At 41.0% G+C, this 27,683-nt stretch overlaps 1 protein-coding gene across 9 annotated transcripts in view; it reads left to right on the plus strand.

Moving 5' to 3' along the window:
• MTA1 (metastasis associated 1) overlaps positions 1-27,683 on the plus strand; it is a 276,561-nt gene that overhangs the window by 208,385 nt on the left and 40,493 nt on the right. For 5 of the 9 annotated variants that reach the window (XM_088479146.1, XM_088479148.1, XM_088479147.1 and 2 more), the window contains one exon: positions 25,058-25,089. The exons of the other annotated variants lie outside the window; for them this stretch is intronic. In XM_088479146.1, coding sequence (XP_088335272.1) covers positions 25,058-25,089 — 32 coding nt within the window. The remainder of the gene's footprint in view (positions 1-25,057; positions 25,090-27,683) is intronic. 9 annotated transcript variants of the gene reach the window in all.

A 27,683-nucleotide genomic window follows, 5' to 3' on the forward strand; every position in this document is an offset into this window, starting at 1 on the left:
GTTTAAAGTAAAAAACGACCAGCGATGCGCGAGCCCGCTGGTCGTTTTTTACATCTATCATCACCCGAACATGCTGGTCAACCTTACGTCGTCAAGTTGACCATGTTCGGGGATGATTGATGTGCTTACACTGAACGACTGATCAATTACAATGTCGTAATCATGCTCTCGTTTCACAGTCGCCTAGTGGATCTGTGGCTTTAGTGTGCCTTGAGGAACGAGGTTGCGAATCACTGGAATAGAGCTTATCTGCCTGTTTCTACAAAAATGCAAGTCCTGTGAGTGCTGCTGCTTCTGCCTCCTTCTGTTACCTGCTTCAGAGGGCACCCAAGCATGATGGTGTACTACTATCGGGCTGATTTTGAGATGAGATGGGCACTGAGACGGCTACAGCACTCCCTTATATTATCTTTTGATGTTTATTGAGGAACCAATATCCTCCTTGTCAGAGCTGTGAGTTGTCTTGAATGTCATTCTTACATTTATATTGTAATATTTTTCATTTGGTTACTGTTCTTAGTTCAAAATAGGGAGTTGTTGGTACAAGGAAAATAAATGTGTAACTGGAAAATATACTTTACCAAAAAAATTGAAAAGGAAGCTATAAATAGGAAGTAATATATGTAGCACAAGTTACAGATGGACATGTACAAACTGATGAATGAAAGTATATGGATGAAATTATGACGGGTCAGGAGAACTTTGAATGAGTACACTGAGTAATACAACTGTTTCCGTAATTGTTGATTTGACTGCATGGATTGATGTTTGTTGGAGTTCAGGGATAAGTGCTGATTACACTGAACAGAATGAGGTTACATCCACAATGTTTAGGGGATATAGTCAAGAAGCAGACGGTCGAAATGCCGGCCACTGGCTTCCCGTCTGTCAAATCCCGGCAGGGAACTAACGATAGGCGTCAAAATCCCGACTCCTATCATTATCCCTATGATGGGATCCTGACGCCCGGCGTACCAGAGGAAGGTAAGCCGGGCAACAGGAGTGGACAGCCACGCAGGGGGGAAGGGTTAGGGGCTCCCAGAGGGGACTTAGGGTTAGGCACCACCCCGAGAGGGTTAGGGTCAAGCTAGGGGAAGGGGGGTTAGGGTTAGGCACCCCCCTGGGAGGGTTAGTTATAGGGTGTGGGGAGGGGGTGGGTTAGGCACCCCTAAAGGAGGGTTAGGTATAGTAAAAAATACTTACCTGTCGGGATCTTGTCATTCCGGTGTTCCAGCGTTGGGATTTGAACCACCGGACTTTGGTCCGGGGGTCAAACATACCGATTCCACTGTTTAGTTCTAATTAGCGATCACTCCCCAAGTATCTGTCTGGTCTTAAACATCTTTAATGGTCAATATATGGAAAGTTATAAAAGTGAAAGTTATTTATACTTTGCTATAATGGTGGCCATGTTGTCTCCAATTATGTGTAACAATTATTAACCATTATTTAAAGAACGCTTACATTATATGCAGGGTTTTAAAGAGACTATTGAATCATTCATAGTCATCCCTACCCTAGTGAAGCTGACCATTTTTTCTATCATTGTTAATGTTTAGATACATTATTTTATTTAGACATATAAATGTTCCTACTACTTTTTAGAAAAAGTGCACCCATATTAAATGGAAGGTACGTCAATTGAAAGCATTGAGCTAGTATATAATACTGCCACCTCCATATTGGTATAGAAGTCTAATGATTTTGTAACCCTGGTTAAGGGGTAATAGAAGTATTGTACTTATAAATGTATGTTATAATATGACAAATGTGTAGGAACTGCTATAAATATTTTACGTATATGTGATAATGGACAATGAGATGTTTACATAATTCATGTATGATGGTACTTCTTTCTTTGATGAGGATGTGCCTCAGTGTATAGGATACACACACACACTAGAAGAAGGGGAGATCACTTCCTGGGGTGCTCACCCCCCTGTGTCCTGTGTGGCAGCTGTGCTATGGACTGGCTGCCAGGTGCAGGGGGAGTGGAGCCGGAGAGGGAGCTGGTGTGCATGGCAGCTAGGGCCGACACTCATTGGTGGCAGGGCAGATAGGTTACCTGCGGCCAGAGGCTGTGACTAGAGATGGTAGGCAGTGCTCATTCCGAGGTGCACAGGACTTACAGCCTAGGAGGCTGTGAAGCGGAGGCGGAGCTGGAGGCAAGAGACGGCAGTGGAGCAGCACTGCAATGAGAGTGCTGGCAGCAACTAACTGCAGCAGGAGGAAACATCAGCAGAGGTGCTCCACAGCATTTGGGAGTGAGAGTCCCGATGACCAGCCACTGGTTGGACCAAGTCTAGTAAGCCAAGGCAAATCAGCAAAGAGGAGGTGGTGAGCAGATCATACAGGGAATGGCAGCATAGGGTTCAAGCCCTCATTAGCGATTTCACACTCCTTGAGCATACATAGCTTCCACACAAGAAGGACTTTACCATTAGGAGAGATAAGTATATTTAAATATATGTTTGCATCCTCCAGGGCATCCTGGCCCTATACTCTACCCCTTCAGCTAGGGTCTCCGTTAACGGTCTTCTCTCGTCCCCTTTTCGTATAACTAATGGCACTAGACAGGGGTGCCCTTTGTCACGTCTGATCTTTGCCCTTGTCATTGAACCCCTTGCAGCGCAAATACGCCTTGACTCGGATATTAGGGGTGCGTCACTTGGAAAGTCTGAATACAAAATATCTCTTTTCGCTGATGACGTACTCCTAATCCTAACCTCTCCTCATACATCTCTCCCGAAACTTTTTCAAGTTTTGACTGACTACGGCTCACTTTCGGGTTATAAGGTCAACTTTTCTAAAACTGAGTCTCTTGCACTTAATATGACACATAGGGCCTTGGATCTCCTGCGTCACAAGTATAACTTTTCCTGGCGCCCCTCTAAAATTAAATATTTAGGAGTCTACATAACAAACAGTTACGACACTTTATACTCTGCAAATTTCCCCCCTATGCTTAAAAAAATTAAACTGGATCTTCTTCGATGGCGTAATCTAATAATTTCCTGGTTAGCAGGATAGCAGCAATCAAGATGAACCTTATGCCTAGATTACTCTACCTCTTCCAGACCCTCCCTGTTGCTGTTCCCAAATCAACTTTATTGCAAATACACAGATGGTTTGTCCAATTCGTATGGAAATCCAAACCTCCCCGCATTGGTTTCCTGACTCTTTGTTGTCCCACCACTAATGGGGGAAATGGATTTCCCGATATTAACCTTTATTACTATGCTACCCATTTAAGTCAAGCAATAGCCTGGTTTACATTATCTCAAATACCCCGCTGGGTGGAAATTGAAACTAAGTTGTGTAATGTCTCCTCCATATCTACAATTATAGGCTTGGCTTCACCTGATAGACCCCAATCTGCTCGCTCACACCCAGTTATCTCCTTTACATGCTCTATATGGGATTACTGTAAATCCCATCTTAACACCACCACCACCTACCCATCCCCCATTACCCCTATATGGTCGAACCCAGCATTCTCCCCAGGTTTCAACCTTGCCCGTTTTTCTTCATGGATTAAAGGTGGGGTCAGGGTGCAATCTGATATCTGTGAGTCGGATAGATGCACCCCTCTGGATTCCCTACAGAATAAATTTAATATATCTTCTGTTAATACTTTTACCTATATTCAAATACGTCACTTTATTAACTCTTTTCCCATTAACGCAATTGTTAGATCTTTAACACCTTATGAGTCTTTATGTCTCCGCAATCCTCTTATGAAAGGTATTATATCTGTCATCTATAATCTTTTATTGAATGTTAATTTATCAGATAAACCTGGCCATGAACTTCAGTGGGAAAAGGATCTGGGGAGCCCACCGGATGAGGGTACATGATCTGTGGTGCGGGAGAGGGTATCCAAATCTTCTATTTCCACCTTAATAAAGGAAAATGCCTACAAGATATGCTACAGATGGTACCTGGTGCCTACCCGCCTGCATAGAATGTATCACCTAGCATCTGATCATTGCTGGAGAGATTGCGGTGAGGCAGGCACCTACATTCACATATGGTGGTCATGTCCTAAAATAGCCAAATATTGGGATGAGGTTGTTGTCCTCCTTTCGGAAATACTAAAAATACCACTGACTAAATCTCCCTGGTCTTTTCTCCTTGGCTGTCCACTTGAGGGCCTCAACCCACATGCTGATAAGCTTTCTTCACATATCTTAAACGCAGCTCGATGCTTAGTTGCAAGGCACTGGAAAGATATCAACCCTCCTCCTCGCCAACAACTCATAAATAAAATCTGGCATGTGGCGGCCATGGAGAAAATTTCAGCGTATCTCCATAACACCTCCCATAAGTTTCTTATAGTTTGGGGTGAATGGTTTCTTTATAATAACACCACACCACATGGATCCCTACCCTCAGGCTTTTCGAACCTACTACTTTAATGATCATAGTCCACCTATTATCTGTTTAATTCTGGACTCGGTCTCCTCTTTAACTCCCATGTCCCTCCCAACATATTTTTCCTCTTCTTTCCTTCTCTTTCTTTTTCTTTTTCCTCTCTCTACCCCCTACGTAGTTCTGCGTTCCATGTATATTTTTCCAATATGTTGTATTGCTCTATATGATCTATTCTAATTAGATTGGATTGTTGATATATGTGCTAACATGATATCATTTGTTTTGTCGATCTGAATATTTCATATACCTCTTTATTGGTTTATGTATAGTTGTATTATTTTACTTCTGTAAAATCTACAAATAAACTTGTTAAATATATGTTTGCACAAACCCTGACTGTAAAGAACTCAGTTCACCATTTCAGTGGGAGGAATGCGCAGAGAGTTGGGGGAGTGATAGTAACACTGGAATATATACTTATATTTATTTTATCTTCAATGAGTTAGTACTGATTTCACAGCCTGTCAACGTTCTCTATTAGCTCATATTCCATTATCTCTACGGCACAGTATAATTTTAGGAGAGTCAGAGTTCAGTTTACTTTAAAAGACTGCTGTAAGGGGAACAGAACTGGTGTGAGAGTGCAAAAGAAGGTATTTTCGGAAGGTATAATATAAATTAGATATATGGTCATCCCATTACATCTGAATAATTTGTACTTAAATTTGGGTTTTCCCAAGTAGACCCATTGTTGCATACGGATACTTGAGTGGAGGCACTGATTTAATATAAGGATGTACACCCCTTAGCAGCAGGTGATAGATGGATAGATTAGACATCAAGAGATTTAAAGGGGGGTTACAATCTCTAGAAGTCTATTAAATTGGGAACAATTCCAATAATGCAGTATCTGTCCCTTTTTGAAGCTCACATTAATATCTAATTTCTCAATACAAAATTTTGCGTATGAAGATCTCATAATCCATATTTGCATAATTATTGCAGGTATTCCATATTCTCCAAAGAATACTTTGATCCACCAAGGTTTTCTCATTCCCCATTCAGTACCATCCTTCTGTAACATTATGTGTAATGATGGACAATGAGCGGATGATGTATATAGGAAGAAATACTTCCAGAGTTACTGCATTACTTATTGTACCTTTTTGTAAATATTACAAATAGATTTTAAAAAATATTCTCTCTAACAGTTCAGTTTTGTTTGTGGGGCAGACTTGATGTGAAAGGGAAGCAGCTTAATTGGTGAAGGCAGGAAATAAAGGGCACGTGTCCTCCACTTATTAGAGGCTGTAGAGCTGCCCTTGTTAGTTTTCAGGTGGTTTTTTTTTTTTTAGAACTCAAAAACACACCCCAAACCTGTATGGGCTCAACACCAGCCATTGTTTATTATTGGATTACAATATTTTCAAACAGGTTTCCTCCTGTATTTCCAACATGAGAATAACATGCGGAAAGTGTATACGTGTGTATGGATTTACATTTTGCTGTGTGCTTTAATTTGATGGACACTTTTAATTAAATCTACCATAATCCAGAGTTTAAATGCTATTAATCCAACTCTCTGTCTTGTCTGTAGTCACTAAAGACAATATTGCTTCCATTTTCCTCCACCCAATCTAAAGGCGACGATTCACTCAAATCGCAGGATTTCATGCACTTTCAAAATCCCAACCACGGCTCCTAGAAAGAAGTGGGTACCCTCATTTGTAAAAGGGTTAGATTCTACCATAAAAATTCTGGTGATTAGTGTGAAACGCACACTACAGAAGAGTCCAGGGATGGAGAATACAGACATTCCTCACTTAACGACCGAGTTCCATTCCTATGACTAGGTCGTTAAATGAATTGGTCACTAAACAAGGAGCCATATATACTCTATTCAGAATAAATAAAAATGATTACCTGTATTAAGAAAAGGTCTAAAAGAAACTCAAACTTGATAATGTAACTGTGTTTTACTTTGCATAATTCATACATACTGTACAGTACAATTAAAGTTATAAAGAAAAAGACATTCAGAGTAACATTTTCTTCATTGTACTATGGGTTCCAGCTGGTCGTAAGTCTGAGCGGTTGTTAAACGAGTAGGTTGTTAAGTGAGGAATGTCTGTATCTCGCCCAGCCTGACTTCCAATAATGAAGGGGCCCCTCCATTAGAAAAAGGAGGGTCCCCCTTACAAATGATTGGGCCCCTTAATGTCTGTGATCACCAAACAATTTTAGCAAATGCTATGAAAAATATATGTTTTTCATATATGGGTGGGAGGACACTATGTGGCTTATCATGCCCAAATTTGCACCAGCACCAATGGGAGCACCCACATATGCTTATGAGAGGGTAGTCTTATCCTTCTAATGATCACCAGACAATATCATCCAGTGCTATGGAAAAAATTAATTTTCCATAGATGGGGAGAGATCACATTGTGCTCTATGTCCCCAATACTGGTCCACAAACACATGAGGGAACCCTTGTTTGAAAGAGGGGAGTCTCTTTCAAACTATGTGCCCCTTAGTTATTTTTGTCTCCATCACAGCTCCCTCTGGCTGCAGTTTGTCCCTCCTGCCAACTGGTGCTCTTTTGGGGAGAATAGAATAACAATGGCTACTGAGGTTAGTTTCCTAGCCATGCATTTGAGACCTAAGAATGAAGCCACTGCAACAATTAGATCATTGTGGGCTAATAAGTGCTTTTCACCAGAAAAAGGAGAATAAGTCAATAATTGAATAATGATCACAATCCAAGTGTCAAAACCTTCCAAAATAATGATCCTTTGAAGACATTCCATGGTAATTTCTACAGTATTAAGAAATACAGTGTTTAGGGATTTTATTTTTATGAGACATATTGATACTATAAAAACTTGACTCATTTGACTATAGAAACCTAGAATATTAGGACTGTTGTCCTAATACTTAATGACGAGCTCGAGAGAGAGAGAATGTTCCTTGCAGAAAGCAATGACTGCAACTTTATATTCTGGTATAAAATGACATATAAGTGTTGCAAATTTAAAGATTACAAGTTATTAATACTATCTAAATGTAACATTTAAAACTATAAAACCGAGTAAGTAGTGGTGAAAATGATTAAATAGAAAAAAACATACTAGGAATAAAAACAAAACAGCACTTCATTGTGGCTATATTCTTGATACAGTCCATTTGCATTGTCCGCACCGACATGCTGACTACATCCAATTGATGTGTTAATGGGACGTTCTGGATTGAATTCAAAAGTCCTGGTGGCTTTGGGAACGTTCTTGCAAACATGTAACATCACAATTTAGAGAAAACTATTTCTGAATATTCTCTTGTTTCAGTGCTAGTGTATCCAAGTCCCAGATGTCCAGGGTGAGGCAGAAGAATGAGCCAAAGGACTTAAGGAGGCGACCGTGGGTAGAATAGAACTTCTGTCACCATGTTCTATACTACATAAACATTTGAGGCTAGTGGGTGTATTTACTAAAGTGCAGGCTTTTAGAAGTTGAGATGTTGCCTATAGCAACCAATCAGATTCTAGATATTATCTTCTATAAGGTGCTAAGTGTTAAGTAGAATCTTATTGGTTATTATTAAGTAGAATCTGATTGGTTATTATTGGCAACATCTCCACTTCTAAAAACCTGCACTTTAGTAAATACACTCCTAGGTACTTTTCAGAACAGCTGCATCTGTGGCTCCTGCAGTTAAAGGGCAATAATATTCAATACAAACCACTAAAACCTAGTTTTGTATTGAATGTAATTGCCCCTTTTTATCCTGTGGGTGAAACCACCAAAGACATGTTGGTTTTGTAAAGCGTTGCATAGTTAATTAAGCTCTCACTTTGTGAGAATCTAGTCTAGGATTGATTCCTTGCAGGATGGTTTCTGGGCTATTTGCTTCAAACATCAAATACAGAATGCGTATAATGATAGATTCCATTCTACATAATCGGTATGAATTACCGCCGGACCTAAGGGATTTCGGCATGAGGCTAATGATAGGCGTCGGTATTTAGATGCCTATCACTGGCGGGAAGATGGCGGTCGGCATTTCGACTGCCGGCTTCCTGACTACATCCCCTTTCTACACCATGCTTATTGAAAATCTCACCAACTTTTATTGAAACTTCTAGAATTTCCTCTATCAACAATCTATATATTACTCATCTTGTTCTGGTGAGTAATAAATAGTTCTTATATGAAGTTTCTAGAGTTATCTATATACTCCTAGTCCCATCTGTGCCCTTTATTATTGTTGGCTTTATCTCATTCTGGAGTGCACTATGGACCTGATTCATTAAGGATCGCTATTGAGATTACAGCTCCGTAATCACACGCAGGTCTGCTGCGAAAATATGCTAATGATTGCAATCGCACTGCCAGCATAGAGACGCCCACTGCCTCCCTCTACCGCTATTTCACATTCGTAATACCTTGCAAACCTCCATAAACATCGGTAATGCACAGTTGGCCAGTAATACCAGGGGAGGGGGCCACACAGGCAACCAGTTACACAGGGGTCCTCACCTTTCAGGGCGCTCCTCTCCACCAGCACAGTGTACACCTGAGCAGCAGCGGCACCAGCTTCTGCATGTGTTTCTGCAGCACCAATGGGTCTGCAATGTTCTGCACCGCGGCCGCATTCCCACAGATACCTCCCCCTCCCGAGGCCGACATCCCCACAGACACCTCCCCATCCCAGGTCCGACATCCCCACTGAAGCACAGTGAATGGAGAGTGGCTGCCTCTGAGGCGGGAGCAGAGTGTGAGGGAGAGGGACCGGAGTGTGGCTGAGTGAGCCGGGAGCACAAGAAGAGTGTCTGTCTGAGACTCTGAAGGAGCGCGAAGAGCGAGCGGCAGCTGCAGAAGGCTGACACAGAGGGAGGAGGAGCCGCAAGATTCTGTGTTGAGAATCTGCCGGCGGCGATTGGTTGAGAAGACACCGCCGGCAGTGATTGGATGCTGTGGTGCCGCACATAGGACAAACAGCACGTCCTGCAGGACCCACTCAGTTTAAAAAAACGTGTCCCTAACTTCCTGTAGTGCGTAAAAATGCGCCAAAGCGCGTATTTTGCAATCGCTGTTATTTTTTATTTTAAAAAAACTAGTATCATACCAAAGGGAAAATATACCACATACATTCAAAGAGAGATTATTTATATGTATATGGGAAAGATTCCTGGACTACACACCCTGAATATATATATAATGGGAGGTGCTACCTGATGAGACTAATTGCAGGCACAGATACAGACAAATCTCAGGTGCACAACTCCAAATTTTTGCTAATATATAAATGCAATAACATTTTGCAATCAATAGAGGTGGAAAAAGTCGAGCCTGACTCGGATCGGCCTCGGGTCGGGGGGGCTCGGATTTCGGAAATCCGAACCCGCTCACCCCTAATAGATATATCACATTAAAAAGTGTTTAAAAAGCATTTTACTGGAAAACCTTGCAGCTGTGTTGCAGTGTCTTTATGTGTACAGTCTGATGCTGAGCAACTGGCAGAGTGTACACATTGTGCATAGATTTTACTGTGTGTTTAAACATGCAATTAAATATAACATGTTAAAATACATTAAATGTATTGACTGTGCACTTTTATTACTTATGATTTTATTTTAGAAGGAATTGCCATGGATGACAATCACCATGTTGCCTGACAAAGTAACAGTTAATGTATGGATCCTGAGGTCAGCAAAGGCTGTATTTAAAGCACTTTCTTTGAGATACACAATAGGGGGCCTCCTGTGTGTGTCTGTGTAAATGTACAGTACAGCAGGTTTGGGGAAAAGCAGTGTGCTGTTTTTAAGAATTTCCTGTACATTTGTGAAAGTCATATGCTAATTGTATTACTGTTTAAACCACGTAGATACTTTGATTCTGTGTGGTTGGTATATCAAATTCAGAATGCAATTGACCAGTTCCTGTGAAATGTGAGATGTGTTTATATTTTTCAGAGACAGTTGTCTGATTTGTGTTCTTGTCTTAGAGGTCGGGGTATGCTTACCCCCTGTAGTATTGTGTTTTAGAACTAGATATAAAGGGATGACGTGTCCCTGAAAGATAGTGTATCTTCTAGCTATCGGAGAGGCTTGTACTCATTGTATACATTGGACCAGATGCTGGGTTGTAGTAAATCCAAACAGGTTGGCGGTGGCACCAGTAGCATATCAGCCTGGCGTGCGCCAGGAATATGTCACATATACCTAAGTCTATGTTAATAATTATATGTTTTGCTTTCAAAATATACATTCGTTAATTAGGAATCAATGAAACTTCCAAACCCCTCTAAAACAGCATAGGCAAATCGCTGGCTCATGTATGAAAAAAACAAAACATCCCCCTGGATTGCTTTGGTTGATCTGTCTCAGCGCACCGCATTATAACACATTTTTCCTTTATAACACATTTTAACCCTTCACTGTTTGTTTATTATACATGTACCTCACTTTTTTATTTTCATTCCTTATATGCAGCAGTGGCTGCTCTTAACTATCTCTTTACACTGCACTTTTCTAACTATGGCGGTGCCCTGGGGCGGCTTAGCTGGGCCAGTTTGGAGGTGTCCTGCGCTCTGGATTTGAACCCTAGTATGTTAGGGACCTACCCGACAGAGGTTACCCGAATGTGGTGGGTAGGCCCGTAACCTTGGCCAAGAGTATGCCAAAAACCTCTATTCACTGCAAAAATATATTTATTTCTATACAATCAGTTAATTTGGAGTTGAGCACCTGTATTTCTTCTTTTTGTGCATATATCAATTGTCTCCACAGGCAGCACCTCCAGTTATGGAAATATATGTTCAAGGTGTGCACTCTGAGGTCCATTTCCTATATAAAGTAGGCATACATAGCATGATATGTGTCCACGTGATGAAGAAAACATGTCGGCGAAGCAGTCGCAAACTACCGATCACAAGCAGTTTGCTAGGGCTAGCAACCAACTTCATCAAGACATGGTGTGTCCCCCTCCCCCTGATCACCCACAAATATGTCTGTCTCAGCTCTCTCTAGCTGCGGAGTGAAGGGACATATCAGAGAGTGAAGCAGGTTGAGCTCTCACCTGCATTTCTGCACTCTGGGCCTGATTCAGACCAGCTCGCAAGCGCTTGAGCACTCGCAAGCGAGTCGATGGTGGGCTCTGCGCACGCGCAGCGGCCGCACTGTGCGTGCGCAAGCCCCGGAGCGAGAGAGAAATTCTCTCGCTTCATGGCTCACTACAAAAGGGGCGGCTGTCGATGTTGATCGACACCTCGCCCGTTTTGTAGGCATGGCGGGGGGGTGGTTTCACAAACGGAGGCATTTCCAAGTGAACGCCTGCCGTTTGTGGGCGGCCCCACTGACAGCTCTCTGGGGCTTGCGGCCACGAGACCCTACCACAAGGGTCTCTAGTCGCAAGCCCCGATGGTCGCGATGGTCTTGACCATCGCGACCATCATCCTGGCCGCTCGCAATAGCTGTGGGTGGTCCCGCACAAAAAAAAAACTCCCTGATTAAGAACGAGCGCTCTTTCAGAGCGTCTCTGAATCAGGCCCTCTGTTCCTACATAAGGAATGCAGAGAGACAGATGCACCAGCATGCACTCTTTATATGGTCTCTCTGTTGCCAGTAGCAGCTCATCACTGTCTGAATGTATTAGCTTCACACAAGAAAAACTGAATTACTACTGATGAAATGAGCATGGCCATTTCCTGGATTGTAAAGTAGGCCGATCACTGGAGATAGCACCCATTGTTAATCCAGCAACAATAATGCTGAGATATGGCTCAGACAATGCACATTTGTGCCATCTCCTCTGCCAGCGACTGCTCCATAAAGTCTACAGATAATGAAATCACACAATTGTTCTCAACAATGGCAGTCATAACATTGATGATCAATTTAGCTCTTGTAATCTTGATATAGTTCTCTTGTGACAGCTTCTTACTTACATTGCAAGTATATTGTATTCACTCATCCTATGGAGTGACCATTCTAACAGCATTCTGGCTTTTTACCTGGTCACATTCTGACAATATCTACATGCGGCCTGTCGGCATTATGAATGGCAACATTTTCATTGTGAGTTTGTTAGGGGGAGTTTATGGGACCTAATAGTTTTCTAGGTGGTTAACACCATATCTGTAAGATATGGGTGGAGGAACACTCATTCATTAGCACACAAGCAAACGTAAGCCGTTTCTCAGTACTTTCAGCAAATTGCTGATCCACCATTAGCAGCGCCCCAGTAGTGTACAAAGTGTACCTGGATGCGTTTTTCTTACTGACTATGCAATTTCATCAGAAGGTTGAAACACTGTATTTGGTCACAGTATTTAAACTATTATTAATATAGAGTTTGAAGCAATTTGTTCCAACTTTATTACAAATGGAGGTGATATAATGTGACAACATATAATATTAAATATCTGTAACATATTGGTTTCTGAGAGGTTTAAATTAGTATTTATTTGATCTGACATGTTTACTATATAGATGTTTACATCTAACTTTATTTATGAACCTTAGACAGGTACAAAATGAATGACCTTAATTTTATATTCTTTTATGGTTTCATGTTATCATTGACCAGAGCAGTGCTGACGTAGCGTATTGGAATGGTCATATTTATCTTAAAATATATAATGAAGTATTTTTTTTAAGTTATTTATTCTACCTTCTAACCTAGGCTGAGTGCAGTAAGTTGTTTTTGCTGCATTATTGAGTTTTTTGAAGCTTTAATAAAGCCCAATAACAAATGTGTATTTCACAAGCCAAACATATTGTTGAAAACATGGGTGTAAATGTATATGACATGTGACTGGCGTAAACCGCACACATATGCTGCCGATGGGAAGCCAACATGTGTATGGCTGAGGCTATAGGCAAGCTATTTCTGCATGCACTTATTGTATCACATGGGGCTCCCATTTTGCGTCAGTCCCTTGTAGGCTATCTGGGAGTACAGGGAGTCAGTTGAGCAGAAGCACAGCAGTGATGTGTCTGCCAGCCCAGTTAAATGATGGAGACTTTTCAAATAAACACTAAGAATGGCTTATCCTTGATACAGTTCTCAGAACTAATGATTGATGGGACTACTATTGCTTCTCCATCCATATGTGGCCATGGACGCTGCTTGGAAAAAGTGAAGGTTTTGTGCTGCGAGACCATCAAAGGGAGATGTTGGCGCTATACACCGTATGTGGACTGAATATATAGCTAATGTTGTGCAAAGCATGTTTAAGTATGTGCAACATAAGTAATGTGTTCTAACTAGTAGGTGGCACTGTCATGCTGGAATACTGGGAGGATTAAGGGAGGAGATGAACTATGCACCAATTGCAGAAATGTATTTTTTATTTGATTTATAAGGCTTTACCATTTTGGGATAAGATTATATTTGGGACATTCTGAAGTCATATATTATAAGAAAAGGCATAGGGGTCTATTCAGCAATGATTTTTTTTTACACAAAAAAATGCGGATACTATGATTTCCATATTTTTCAAGTAAATCCCCTATTCAGCAATGGGTAATGGAGAAAATAACGTAGTTATCTTCTCCACTAATTCCCATCTCGCTGAGTTCCGCAGTGTAGGGATCAGCCATTGATATCTACAGTGCTTTAACGCTTTTTTCTGTTCAGCAAAGCAAAAAGCGTTAAATTACTCCAAAAATATTTACTTTATATAATGCCATCTCAGAATGGCTATATATATATATATATATATATATATATATTATAAATACATGAAACTCCCGGAAAACTGCAGGGACAGAGGGACATTTTCCCATAAGTCCCTGCAGCATCTTGTAACTCCGACCAGGCTCCATCCCTGCTTACCGGTGACTGCCGGCAGGTAAGTCCAATTAGAAGATGTCAACCTGCCTAAATAGATTGACATGTGTATACATGCTTTACATTAATCACTCTATATACATTTATATTTAAAATGTATATATAAAAGCACATAAATATACATGTATAGAGACTAATATAAAGCCTGTATATACATGTCAATCTATTTGGACTTACCTGTCCGCGGTCACCGCAGAGCAGAGACAGAGAATTTTGGAGCTCAGCTGGCGGGCCGCGTTACATCATCGTCGCAGCCGCTGCTACACTCCGCTGCACTCCCCACATACCACAGCCACTGCTCTTGGCCTGCTGGACCCGGACCCCCTAGTTTCAGGAGTGTTTCTCCCCTGGATGTCACAAGTGTTCCTGAGGATTGACAGGGGCCACCATTTTGGAACACAGCCTGCTCTCTTCAGTGTAACTGGACGCTGTCTCCTGGGCCTCTACCAGATTCTCCTAGTCACTATAAGGCTCTCATGTCTCCTCTCTACTCCTGCGCTCAGGTTGGTGATTGACTGTTTATTTCCCATTTGCCTTCCTGTAAGGCTGTGATCCCCTACATCACCATGCTGTTCCAGTGATACTTTTCTAACCTCCCCCATGAGACCTCTGCAGCTCCTGCTTCCCTGATGGGATCTCTACAGTTCATATCATTCCAATGTGATCTATAATGCTCCATACCTATCTGCTGAGATATATACTTCAATTGCCTATGTGATTTAAGAATCCAGCATCTCCAAAGCCGTTTTGTGTGCGTTTTTTTTTCTACCACCTGTGCCTCCGAACTCTGAAGACCGTCATGCCTGCCAAATGAGGCAAACTTTCTACCCTTGCACCTCCTATTAAATTTATCTCACAAAAAAACCCCAACGCTGTATCTGCTGGGAAGACCTCGGTGGCATCCACCTCCATGGCTACTTCCCCACCTAGCCTTATTACCAGCCTGGACCCCCTACTGATGCTCCGCTTACAGTTCATATGCTCCATCAGATGCTTCAGGCGTTTCGGACAGACCTCACCTCTGACTTCCAAACCTTTGTTAAACAAATCTCCGCTGAGGTAACGAATGTGGGTGACCGCACTAATCATTTGGAAATAAAAATGCAAGAACTTGTGTCTTCCCATAATGGTCTTCTCACCTCCCATAACTCGGTTCTGACAGAGATCAACCTTGATAAAGTCACACGTGACAAAACGCGTTGGTGTTTACTGACCCCCACTGACGTCACCATAGAGTGAGCGCGAGGATCTGGACTTCCAAATGAAGCGGCATCCAAAGCAAGGCTGAATAGAAGAACGCTGTCCCAGTGAGCTGTCATTTCAATAGGCGGCAGACGGAGACAGCACGCAGCTGATCAATCCAGCACCAGCAGTTTGAAAGGAGCTAACCTTGGGCCTGATTCAGAACCGGTCGCTATTTGCGCTCGCTCATCCAGAAAATAGGGGTGGCTATTCAAATGAACCGTTCGCTGTTTGCGGTCTGTTCACGCCTCTAGGTCTGAACGAGCTAACAAAACTTGCGGTCGTTTTTTGGGAAACTACGCCCCCTGTCCGCTCGCATCCTACGTCATGTCCGCTATTTATTAGATTAATCGAGTACATCGAACAGGGTATGAGCTGCTCGCTATTCTTGTGGTTGGTTTTTGCTACCACAATTTTGCGAGCAGTTCTGGCTATAAAATAACCCAGTGCGGTGGTCAATGACGCTGCTGTTTTAAATATGCACACCCATAAAACGCCCGTTTTGACCTTTAAGCACGCCTGCGATCGGATCTCCACTCCCCGTTTTCAAGCACCTTCCCCTGTTACCACCCACATACGCCTCATCCTGTCACTCAAATTAGCAGGCATTCGCTATTTTGCGAGCACATGAATTTCAGCCGCACTGACTGGTTCGCGCATGCGTATAACGATCCGTACGCATGCGCAGTTGGGCAAACATCACTCGGAGCGAACGAGCTGCCACTTACGAGCGGCTCTGAATCAGGCCCCTTGTACGGAGCAAGACCGATTATACTGAAAGGTAGGGCCAGATTACTACACGTTGCACCTTATACCTATCGCAAGGGCAGTGACGGGGAGCATTTTCATAACACTCCACTTATTCACAGAAAGCGCTATAAACATTTTTTCATGTGTTATATGTATTGAGTGTCTGTTTGTCTTTCAGTATTGCTGGTCCTTTAGCACATAATACAAACATTGCTGATCCATTCATTATATCAATTTAATACATGATTTTAGGTTTTGCACTACAAGCGCTTCTATCTATATATTCTTTACTCTTAATTAGTCAGTTTCCTGACCAAATTAATAGAAAGCTGCTTCAACTATATTGGGAGCGCATGATAAGTTTTCATTATACCTTTTACAGCTATATTTGGAGGCTTCCAAAACAGGCTCCGAAATGGTGGAAGCACAAATTGTGACTACCCCGAAGCCTGGCAAGGATCCCTCTGACTGTAAAAACTATAGACCTATAACACTTCTTAACACGGACATAAAAATATATACTAAATTAATAGCTAATTGTCTGAATCCAATGCTCCCTCAGTTGATACACCCTGACCAGGTGGGCTTTGTTTTTGGACATCAGGCTCCTGACAATACTCGTCGAGTTCTAGATTTGTTAGAATGGGTCTCGCATAACAAATTACTATTTCTCCTCCTATCATTGGATGCTGAAAAAGCATTTGATAGACTCCATTTGGACCATATGCGCCAGGTGTTATACAGGTTTGGACTTCAAGGTGATATTTTCCGCTCCATCAACGCTCTTTATACTGGCCCTTCAGCCCGGATTTTTAGTAATGGTTTCCTCTCCAACTCTTTTCAGATAACTAACGGCACTAGGCAGGGATGCCCTCTCTCTCCACTAATATTTGTATTAGCTATAGAACCCCTTGCTCAAATGATTTGTTCATCCCCTGAATTCCCTGGTCTCTCAATAGGTAACACTTCTCATATATTGTGCCTTTTTGCAGATGATGTTTTATTGTTTGTGACTGACCCGGAGACCTCGTTGATTCCTCTTCACAATATTTTAAACAGCTATAGTGCTGCTTCCTATTATAATACAACTAAAGCTGAAGCCCTACCTATCAATATTCTCCCTTCAATTCTTCAATCCCTGAAAGGATGCTTTCCTTTTACATGGAAGGACTCTTCTTTGTCCTATCTGGGAATTTCTATCCCCTCATCTATCCATAATGTCCTCAACGTTAATTATGCCCCCTTATTGATACAGTTGACAGCTTTAGCCACCGCCTGGATGAACCACGAGGTCTCCTGGTTAGGTCGCCTAGCGGCATTCAAGATGATGTTACTGCCTAAACTGATGTACCTGTTTCGTGCTATTCCATATGTAATACCCCGCAAGATGTTACAGCAAATGCGAAGACTGATGTTGTCCAATGTATGGAAGCAAAGAGCTCCCAGAATGGCTTATAATCGCATGATTCGCTCTAGACAACAGGGCTGCCTCACGCTCCCTGACCTACTTAGGTACCATGAAGCAGCCCTCCTCTCCCAGTTATCTGATTGGTTTCCCGCCCCGCCCCCCCCCCCCCACACGAAGTCTTGAGTAGACCTGGAACGTGCCCTTTTTCAAGGTTTTCCATTACCGGACCTTTTGTGGTTACTTAAACAACTACGCCCAGAATTCCCATCACTCCCCAAGTCTGCCTTTGATACCCTAAAGATATGGGATATTAGGCTCCTCACTCATTTTAATTTCACTCTCTCTACCAGGACCATATGTCTACAAACATTAGACAAATCGCTTCCCAATCTCCATATGTCTTATTGGATGCGATTGGGTATTGAGGACCTCATTCAGAGTCGGTCGTTGCGGCCGCACGGTCGTACGCCACCGATGTTCGCTAAACTGTGCATGTGTAAAGTTCGCAATGCGCGTGCGCAAACTAGCTGCTACGATCAGAAATTTCTCTCTCCTTGAACACAGCCAGGTCGGTAGTTTGAGTGACAGAATGAGGCGTTTGTGGGTGGTAACAGGGGAAGGTGCTTGAAAACGGGGGAGTGGAGATCCGAACGCAGGCGTGCCTAATTATGCGAACGGCGTTTTATGGGAGTGCATAATTAACAAAGTAGTGTCATGGGTGGTTTGTACACTGAGTTGATCGTAGTGCTTAAGAGAGGGTATGGTCAACCTTAAGCTCTACGACCAGTTCCGATGGTCTCGATTAATCCTTATATGCCCGGAGATGACGTGTAATGTGTACGAGAAGGGGGCGTATTTTTTGTCTTACGGCCGCATCCTCCCCTTGGTCGGCCAGCTAACGATCCGATCTTAAGGACACCACTTGCGAGTGCATCATTTGCATATCCGGCCTCTTTTCCCTTATGACCGTGCGGCCGCAACAACCGACTCTGAATGAGGTCCTGAGTCTCTAGCAAAAAATTTTTCCCCGTCCTCTTTTCTACCGTTCTCTGACCTATGTGTCAAATTTTAATTAGGCCCATCAGCTTGGTTTTACTATCTACAACTTAAACATTGGGTAGCTCAATTAGATACTGGCCCCACTACGTTTCAAACACCACCAGACCAAAATCTAAACAGATTATCTAGATCCTCCTCCCATGGAGCCATTTCTTTTTGGTATTTATTGTTGGGAAACTGATCTCCAATGCTCTTTTACCCTTAAACAATGGGAATCTATTCATTTATCTTCTTTTTCCCTATCCAAATGCACTAATCACACTGAAATGCATTTTAAACTCCTAAACAGATTGTATTTGACACCTTCCAGATTACATGGGATTTGGCCTACGGTTTCTAAATTTTGCTGGCGCTTTTGCCACTCTGAAGGTACAATCTTTCATATTTTTGGGGATTGCCCCTCTTTACGTCCTTTCTGGTTAGATGTATTCTCCCTTATAAAGGAAGTTTTTGGCCTTACATTACCCCTAGATCCCTCCCTAGCCCTTTTACACTGGTATCCTCTCACTATTCCCAAATCTGCTCACTATGTCCTTGGCCACATTTTAATATCTGCTAGGGCTACTATAGGCCAGCACTGGAAGTCTCCTTCCCCTCCTCCATTTGCCAAAGTTATTACAAAAACTCAATTCCATTTCGAAATGGCGACTAGGGACGCTATTTATTCTATGGCTCCATCCTCTTCTATTGTGAAGTGGTATCCATGGTATATCTATATTACTGATGGTAAAGGTGCTCCCTCTGTGAGACCTACCCCCCTAACTCCGTCCTCCCCTTGTAATCTAAACGAACTCCCCTCAGGAGACTCAGATGCCTAGTCTGCCTATCTGTCATGTATTCGTTTTCTGATAATTGTTTGATATATATGATAAGTATTTTTTTTTTTTTATTGTTTCTTTTCCTCTTGCCCCCTATGTCCCCTTCTCTTTTTTCTGTACCCCCATTATTATTTTTTTTTGACTATTTTCAATAAAATTGTATTGATAGAAAAAAAAGAAAATATAATAATAAAAAAAGGTTTATATAGTGAAATAAAACGTTTATTCAGATTAAAAATATATCAGTAAGTATTCAACCATATGACAAACAGAGCAGCGTACCAAATAATGTGGGGTGCCAATTCTACACACACAAAATTGCATATAGGTATAAACAGTCACCTCCCGGGTCTAGGCTACTGGAACACCAATGGCTGTGTGTGCAAGGCACATCCTCCACAATTAATACCTGGATAACCCTTTGTCTGTGCACCACCAACATGTTTCTGCTCTCCAGGAGCCTTTTTCAAGGTGTATGGTCATAGTAAATCTGTCTGCTTAATATACCCTCATGTGTATGGATATTGGTGTTAGAGACCTTATCTCGCATAAGCCAAAATATCTCCCCTATATGGGTTCAAATCTTCGGTATATGGCCCTTACCTGTAAGTGTCTCATATTCCCTATCCTCCATGGAGAAAGCTTCCTCAAAACTTTACAGCAAAACATAGAAAATATCAAATGAACGTTGCATGTGTTCCAACCTGTGGAACGCACATAACTTCCGGTTCCGGTGCACTCCTGGTACCCCGCCTGACCAGAAAGAACAATCTGGTCCTCCTGCTGCGTTCCACCTGACATTAGTGCATGCTAAACATTACAGTGCGAATGCGCTATGAGGCTACTAGTTTACATAGGTCCCGGCTCCTATCTGACGGACCGGAAGTGATCATATATCTACTTCCTGCCTGTATCTCCGTAGTGCGCAAACATTGGAGTCACCATGGTGATATATTAAAGTGTTTGGCTATAAATATATATAGTTAAAATCCGACATCAGTACATAGAGTAAAAATTCATCAAGATACATATTAATCAACAACTCTAAAAAGTAAGAATAAGAGATAGATACCTCCATAAAGAATACAGAAAAACTGCTCCAATTTCAGGAATATCAGGAATCAAATACATAGACTGGTAGCCTATATACACAATATATCACCCCTAAAAACATATATAAAATATTACAAATATATAAAAGATTTTTTTTTATAAAATTATCTTTTTTTTTTTAAAATGTATAAAGGACCTTTTAAAATTATGGAAGTAGATTGGACTTTATAAGAACCATTTTAATTAGAATTCTATATTTAGCCCTCCGGGTACTAATGAATTCATCGTATATCCATTTCATTTGGATTGGGCTAAATATTGTTCTACATTTTTCTTTCTCCAATGTTTCCAATGTTGCTGAACCTGTTTAATTCCCATAACTTTTTTTTAGGGATTTACATAATTTATTATGATTTTACTTAAAATGTTTCGATAGGGAGTGATTTTCAAAGCCATTTCTGATATTTCTAACGTGATCAGCCCACCGTTCTTTTAAGGGCCTCGATGTGCGGCCTATATATTGTAGGCCGCATGAACATTCTATCAAATAAATACAATTCTTCATATTTCATTTGATAAAGTCTGTTACACGATAAGATTTATTTGTAATGGTGGAAGTGAACTCTTCTATTTTACTGGGTTGTACAGTGTGGTTCCTACATATTGAGCATAGGCCACATCTATGGAATCCCACCATTTTTATTTGGCCCGATCTATTAGGTGGGATGGCACTCTTGACTAATTTATTTCTCAAATACATTGCTTTCCTGTATACAAAGTGTGGTTTCCTGGGGAATGATGGATTTTAATAAAGGATCCCTTGATAGAAAAAATGCCAGTGTCTCTTTACCACCTTTTCAAATTCCTTATTTTGATTATTATAGGTGGTAATAAATGATAAAGTGCTTTTTTTACTCTCTGTATTTTCCTTTGGTTTTAATAAGATTTCTCTATCCACTTCCATTAAGTCCATGATATACTCCTCTAGAACTTTCTCTTTGTACCCCTTGGATACAAATTTATGTTTCAGATCTGTAGCTTGTTCTTTATATACCTTCATGTCCGTATAATTCCGTCTGATTCTTCTCAACTGCCACTTAGGGAAATTCTTAATCCACATGGGATGATGATTGCTTTCAATGGAAAGGTAAGAAATGCTGTCAGTGGGTTTACAAAAGAACAGAGTTTTCATATTACCATCTTCCACATATACAGTTAAATCCAAAACATGTACCTCTACTTTACTGGCATTATAAGTTAGTTCAATATTAAAATAATTTTCATTGAGTTCCATAGAGAATTTTTCTAAATCAATTTCATTCCCTTCCCAAATAAATAAAATATTGTCTATAAAACGAAACCACACTTTAATATTCTTTAAAAATCTATTATTCATCCACACATTTTGATCATCCCATAAACCCATAAATAAATTAGCGTATGAAAGCATCTGCCCATCGCCGTACCTCTTTTTTGCTGATAAAATTTTCCATTATACCAGAAATAGTTATTATTAAGAATAAAATCAATCCCTACTAAGGAGATTTTCTTATCTTCCAAAATACTTCCTTCAAGGTAATTTTTCACAGCTTCTATTCCTCGTGTGTGTTCTATCATGTTATATAGACTGCATACATCAGCCGTTGCTAGAATAAAATATTCTTTCCACTTAATTTGGTTAAACTTTTTTAGAGTGACCAAAGTATCCTTTATATAAGATTTTAGCTTTATAACCTCAGTTTGAAGGTGATAGTCAATAAAATGTGACAAATTGGCGGTGAGACAACCAGTTCCTTCCACTATTGGTCTCCCCGGAGGCTTTTTTTGGTCAAAACATAGAAGACTGGGGTCTTCCACCTTAATATATTTTTCCTCTTTCTCTATAATGGCTCCTTCCTTTCTATATTTAGACAGTAAAGTAGTTAAATCTTTTTCCATCCGCTCACTGGGGTTACTTCTCAATACAATATACGTTTGTTTATCTTCCAATTGTCTTTTGACTTCTTTTTCATATTTTTCATTGTCCATAATATTGATTCCACCCCCTTTGTGGGCAGGCTTAATTATAATCTCAGTATTATCACTGAGATTTTGATGGCTTCCCGTTCTTTTTTACTGATATTTTGGGACTTCTCCCATTTTGGGTTCATGTTATCCAAATCTGAGATTACTGCTCTGCTATAACTCTCCACGAAACAACCCCTTCTGAACGTAGGGTTAAAGGTTGATTTAGGCCTAAAGGGATCTCTACCACTTGTTATTTTTTTAAAGATATTTTTCTCACAAACTTTTGAATATCTAGAAAAGTCTCAATTTTATTCAACTTATTATCTGGGGCTCATTTTAATCCTTTATTTTAGTCTTAAAGAAAGGATTAAAATTCACCCCAGATAATAAGTTGAATATATGAGATGAATCTCCAATAAATGTGTGAATATATAAAAAATTGTGTTGTTATGTGTGAATTGTGAATTCTATGGTTACCCATATTGTGATGTGAAGTTCAACTTATTATGTGCCTTCAGGGGATGTGAGTGTGCATTAGGTTAAAAAGTGTTACATTAAAATTAATACATTCTACATACATTAAATAAATATGGACAATATGTATGTAGAATGCATTAATTTTAATTAATTGTATGGGTTTGTTGTTGTTTTTGAACTACTATTTGCGATCAGTTTTGAACTGAAAAATTAAAACGGTATTTAGAGCTGCAACAAATGTCTGATACTGACGTAGGGTTTCAATTGAAGATGAACCCCGACAGGTGATAAATAGCCGGTTTTTAGACCCAAACATGCCGTCTAAAATGGTTTGTTTCAGTTGGTATAGAAATTTACCCCTAAATCTCTGCACATTTTACATCTGTCCCACCTGCAGTGCAACATGGTTTTGCTCAGGTGCAAAGTTACTTGCTTTTTTTGTTTTTTGCTTCCAACTCAGAATTGGCTTCTCTGTGTGAATATAACCTGGACCAGGTACTTTATCAACTTTAATCTTGTGTTAGTAACTGCAATCCCATTAGACCAGGAAGATTTAATGATGTGCATTGGTTGGCATGACACAACATCTACCCTGTTTCTCTCTTAATTACTTTTTTTTTGCTGAGTTTGTTCATGAAACACTTTCTGAGATTAGATTTGCCATGTTTAGGAACAGTTATTTGAAGTTTTTATATTAGTTATCAGATTCCCATGTTACTTATTTTGCAGCATTACTTGTATCTAATGGCTTCAATTACTTTAGACGTTAGCCATTAAAATGCTCAATTATTTCTGTATTGTTTCATGCACTTTTACAGATAAGGGTTAACCATAAAACATGTTTTTATTTGACTTGATAGTTTTATCTCATTGCCATTTAGTCACCATTTTCGGATCCGTACCGCTTTCCATATAAATTGTGAAGCATGCAGACACTGTATTGTACTGATACTCCCTTTCATTGTCCCCATAATGCCATCATATATTCCTCCATGTTGCCAGCTTACAGCCTTACATTAGTAATGTATGCCTCCATATAGTCTTGTATGTCACCATATTTCTCCAGAGTATTCATCTTTCTCCCTGCTGCTTCCTGTTGCCACCGTCCTTCTTTAGGCCCATGTACCACAATGACTGGAGTAATGCCATTTCAGTTATTTTTAGAATGGAGACAAACGTGTTTATTCTTTCATATGAGGAACTTCTTCACTTGATATCTGTGTTTTGAAAGGAGGGGTGGTAAAATGATAGACTTTATATGCCTACTGCCAATTCCCGGGAGACTAGATAACCCTCCCACATCCCGATCACTTCTGCATTGAAATGGGTGGGCCATTATGACGCGTTTCACTGTGATAATTTAATCATCATGGTCCCACTTCCCACCCTTAATCATGGTATTTTGAAGTGGGGTTGGCGCCTTGATTAAGCATTAACAATTCCACGCCTCCTGCGTTTACTCCTGGGACCTCCCTCTATAGAATCTCCTGGAGAGATGTCCCACAGAGTCGGCACCTATGTATTAAACAGCTTATGTACTACCATGATTCAAATTTCCAAATATATATGCTGAAGATCAGCATTTTTCTATTTGTAGATTTAGTTTAACATTTTGCTGCTTTCTTTAAATGGGATGCTGTGAAAGCCCTAAAACATGTAACTTCATAAACATGTTTGCCTCTAATTGTAATTTTTTATAGAGCAAAGTATATCGGATTATTGTTTGTAACATTCCGCTGGACTAGCGCTTACTGTTTATACAACCTTGCTGTTTGGATAGTGATAAAGTATTCATTAACATTATCCACTACTATTCATCGTTGTTAGTTTTCATTATTACTTTGTACATAAAAGGTACAGAGTATGCTTATATTTTTTTCACTTTATTGCATACAGTTTTTATAATGTTTATGAAAGGAAATTGCAGAAAGCAATAGATAATTTTTCATGTACTCTCTTTATTTTTGTTGTGGTAGAAACAGTGTCTTACCGGATCTATTCTCTTTCATGTTTGTTAGGTATTCCTAACCACGGACAAACCAGACAAATGGTAAGATATTTATTTAAAGCAAAAAAAAAAAGAAAAATTGCTGTCAATGAAAGTAGCTTAGAGCTCTGGAGTGCTACACAAATTCAGTACTTAGCTGCATAAATATACGAGGTCTGTCTAAAAAGTTTGGTGATTAGTCTGATACATCTGTATGCCACGCTTGCAACAAGGTCGCTCATGCGCACTGACATGCATGGACATGCCTGGACCTGCTCCCAGTTGGGGTTTGCCCGCGGTCGCCACCGCACTGCCATTGCATTCATTTCAACAGAGTGTCCCGAGCAGTTTGCGTCGAACAGCAATGGAGCTCGTCTTCCACCGATTCCTTGCCACTGCGAAAGCGTGCAAACCAATCGTACATCCATTTTCTACTCACAGCATCCTTCCCGTACACTTTCACCAACATTTTGTTAGTCTCCGTCGCCGCATTAAACCCAATTTGAAGCAGAACTTAAAGTTGTGTCGTTGCTCCATTGCTGTTTGATGCACACTGCCCGGGACACTCTATTGAAATGAATGCAATGGCAGTGTGGTGGTGGTGTATATATATGTGTGACTACGCAGAAGTTAAGGTTTTAATTTTTCTTATAATCTAAGCAGGAAAGAAGACAAATATGGGCTGTTCCTTTACCCCCTACAACCATGTCCCAATAGAGGTCGCTTCCTATGGGGCAGATGTATCAAACCTTCAAAAGAGATAAAGTAGAGAAGTTTCCCAAAGCAACCAATCGGCTTCTAGATATCATGTATATAGCACTGTCTATAAAAAGACAGAAGATGATTGGTTGCTTTGGACAACTTCTCAACTTTATCTGTTTCAAAGGTTTGATAAATCTCCCCCTCTATATGATGATAAAAATGTCTAACGAGGGATAAGATTAGGTGCCCAATTATCTCCCACTTTCATCATCTTTTTGCAATAAGGGAAGTACGCTAAAACATGAAACCTCAGTCATATTCTCTTTTATTCATTATTTCATTAATTAGAGGAGAATGACACAATTATTAATTAGTCTCACTATACCATATTGAATATCTTAGACAGAAAGCTGCATGTGGTTTCTTTGCCTAATTTGGAGACACATTTGTCCACCTAATTAGCTACATTTATTTAGCCAATACTAGAGATTATACATAAAGAAGATGCAGAACATACATGTCGGAATGTAAAAAATGTGCCCACTCATGGTATAATAGTGGCAGTCATAGCGGCACTACCATCACTGCAGGGGGTGCAGCCTCTTCATAGCCCAGAGCTGGGGGGCCTTTTCTCCGTACCCCGTTTTGCGCTGAAGAGTAGAGACATGCTCATGTGCCAGCCCAGCAGGGTCTGTACTGCAAATATCCCTGCTCTGCGGTTTTGAGAGCAGAATGGAGGCTTAGGAGGTTAGAGTGATACAGTATCTCTGGGCTATAACCTAAATTTGGCTATGGGGCCCAATGATGCACTGTTGCTGAATGTATATTGAGCAGTAATCTTCACATAGTACTAAAAAGACTTGCTTGCATTCTAGGTCCCTCTGTATTATACGATCGGTATGAATGTGATATTGTTTTTCCAAGAATGTGTGCAGGTAGATGAAAACTGTAGTTGTCATTTAGGGTACCAAAGGACCCCAATATTTTATTATACTGATGATCTTTTGAAACTTAACAAAAGGTGAACAATAACAACAAAAGTATGTACAATGAAAACACTGGATAACTCGTAATAGGGATTTCAATCCCGGGATCTCGGACCAAAAATAACAAGGGTTATAGTCATTAAATCCTGGGTACTGTATTACAGGATTCCAAAAATACTGTGTGCTGGGCCAGGGGCAGTGGGTTGCTACTTACCTTCTTGGTTGCGATCGCATTGTCCAGTCCTCTCAGCAGAGCCGTAACTAGACTTTTTGGTGCCCTGTGCCAGAAAGAGCATTGGCGCCCCCTCATTTTTCAAAGGGACATAATGCACCCAAAAAAGGGCCATGGCTCCATGGGGAAGGGCCAGGGAAGAGATAGGGGAGGCCAGGAGATGCTGGGGATGAAATAAGAGGAAGCTACAAGCAAGAATGATAATAAACAGAAATTTGACAGGCCCAAACAGCACCCCCTGACCTGTGGTGCCCTGTGCGATGGCACCGGCCGCACTACCCTAGCTACGGCCCTGCCTCTCAGGCCCTCCCAGCTGCCTTCAGTAGAAAAGATGGAGTTTTATGATGTGGCTGCTCTAAATCACTGAGTAGGGAAGTAGGGGTAGGGGACGAGGCTGGCAGTGAGCATCCACATTATCGGACTCCAGCTCTTTCACTGTGACTGGGCCTGGGAGAGGACTGTACAACTCTCCTGCCGACGAGAGAAGCCTCTTCAGACCACCACTCTGTAAAAATAGGTAAGTGAGAGGGGAGGCGGGAGATGTATAGCAGAGAGGACAGGAGGGGGGAGATGTACAGAGGAGGGAGATGGATGGCGGAGAGGACAGGAGGGGGGAGATGTATGACAAAGGACAAGAGGATGGAGATGGATGGCGGATAGGACAGGAGGGGGGAGGTGTATGGCAGAAAGTACAGGAGGAGGGAGATTTATTTTGGAGAGGACAGTAGGGGGGAGGT

This window comes from Taudactylus pleione, unplaced genomic scaffold, assembly GCF_031769625.1.
Source record: "Taudactylus pleione unplaced genomic scaffold, aTauple2 ptg000227l, whole genome shotgun sequence".
NCBI lineage: Eukaryota > Metazoa > Chordata > Amphibia > Anura > Myobatrachidae > Taudactylus > Taudactylus pleione.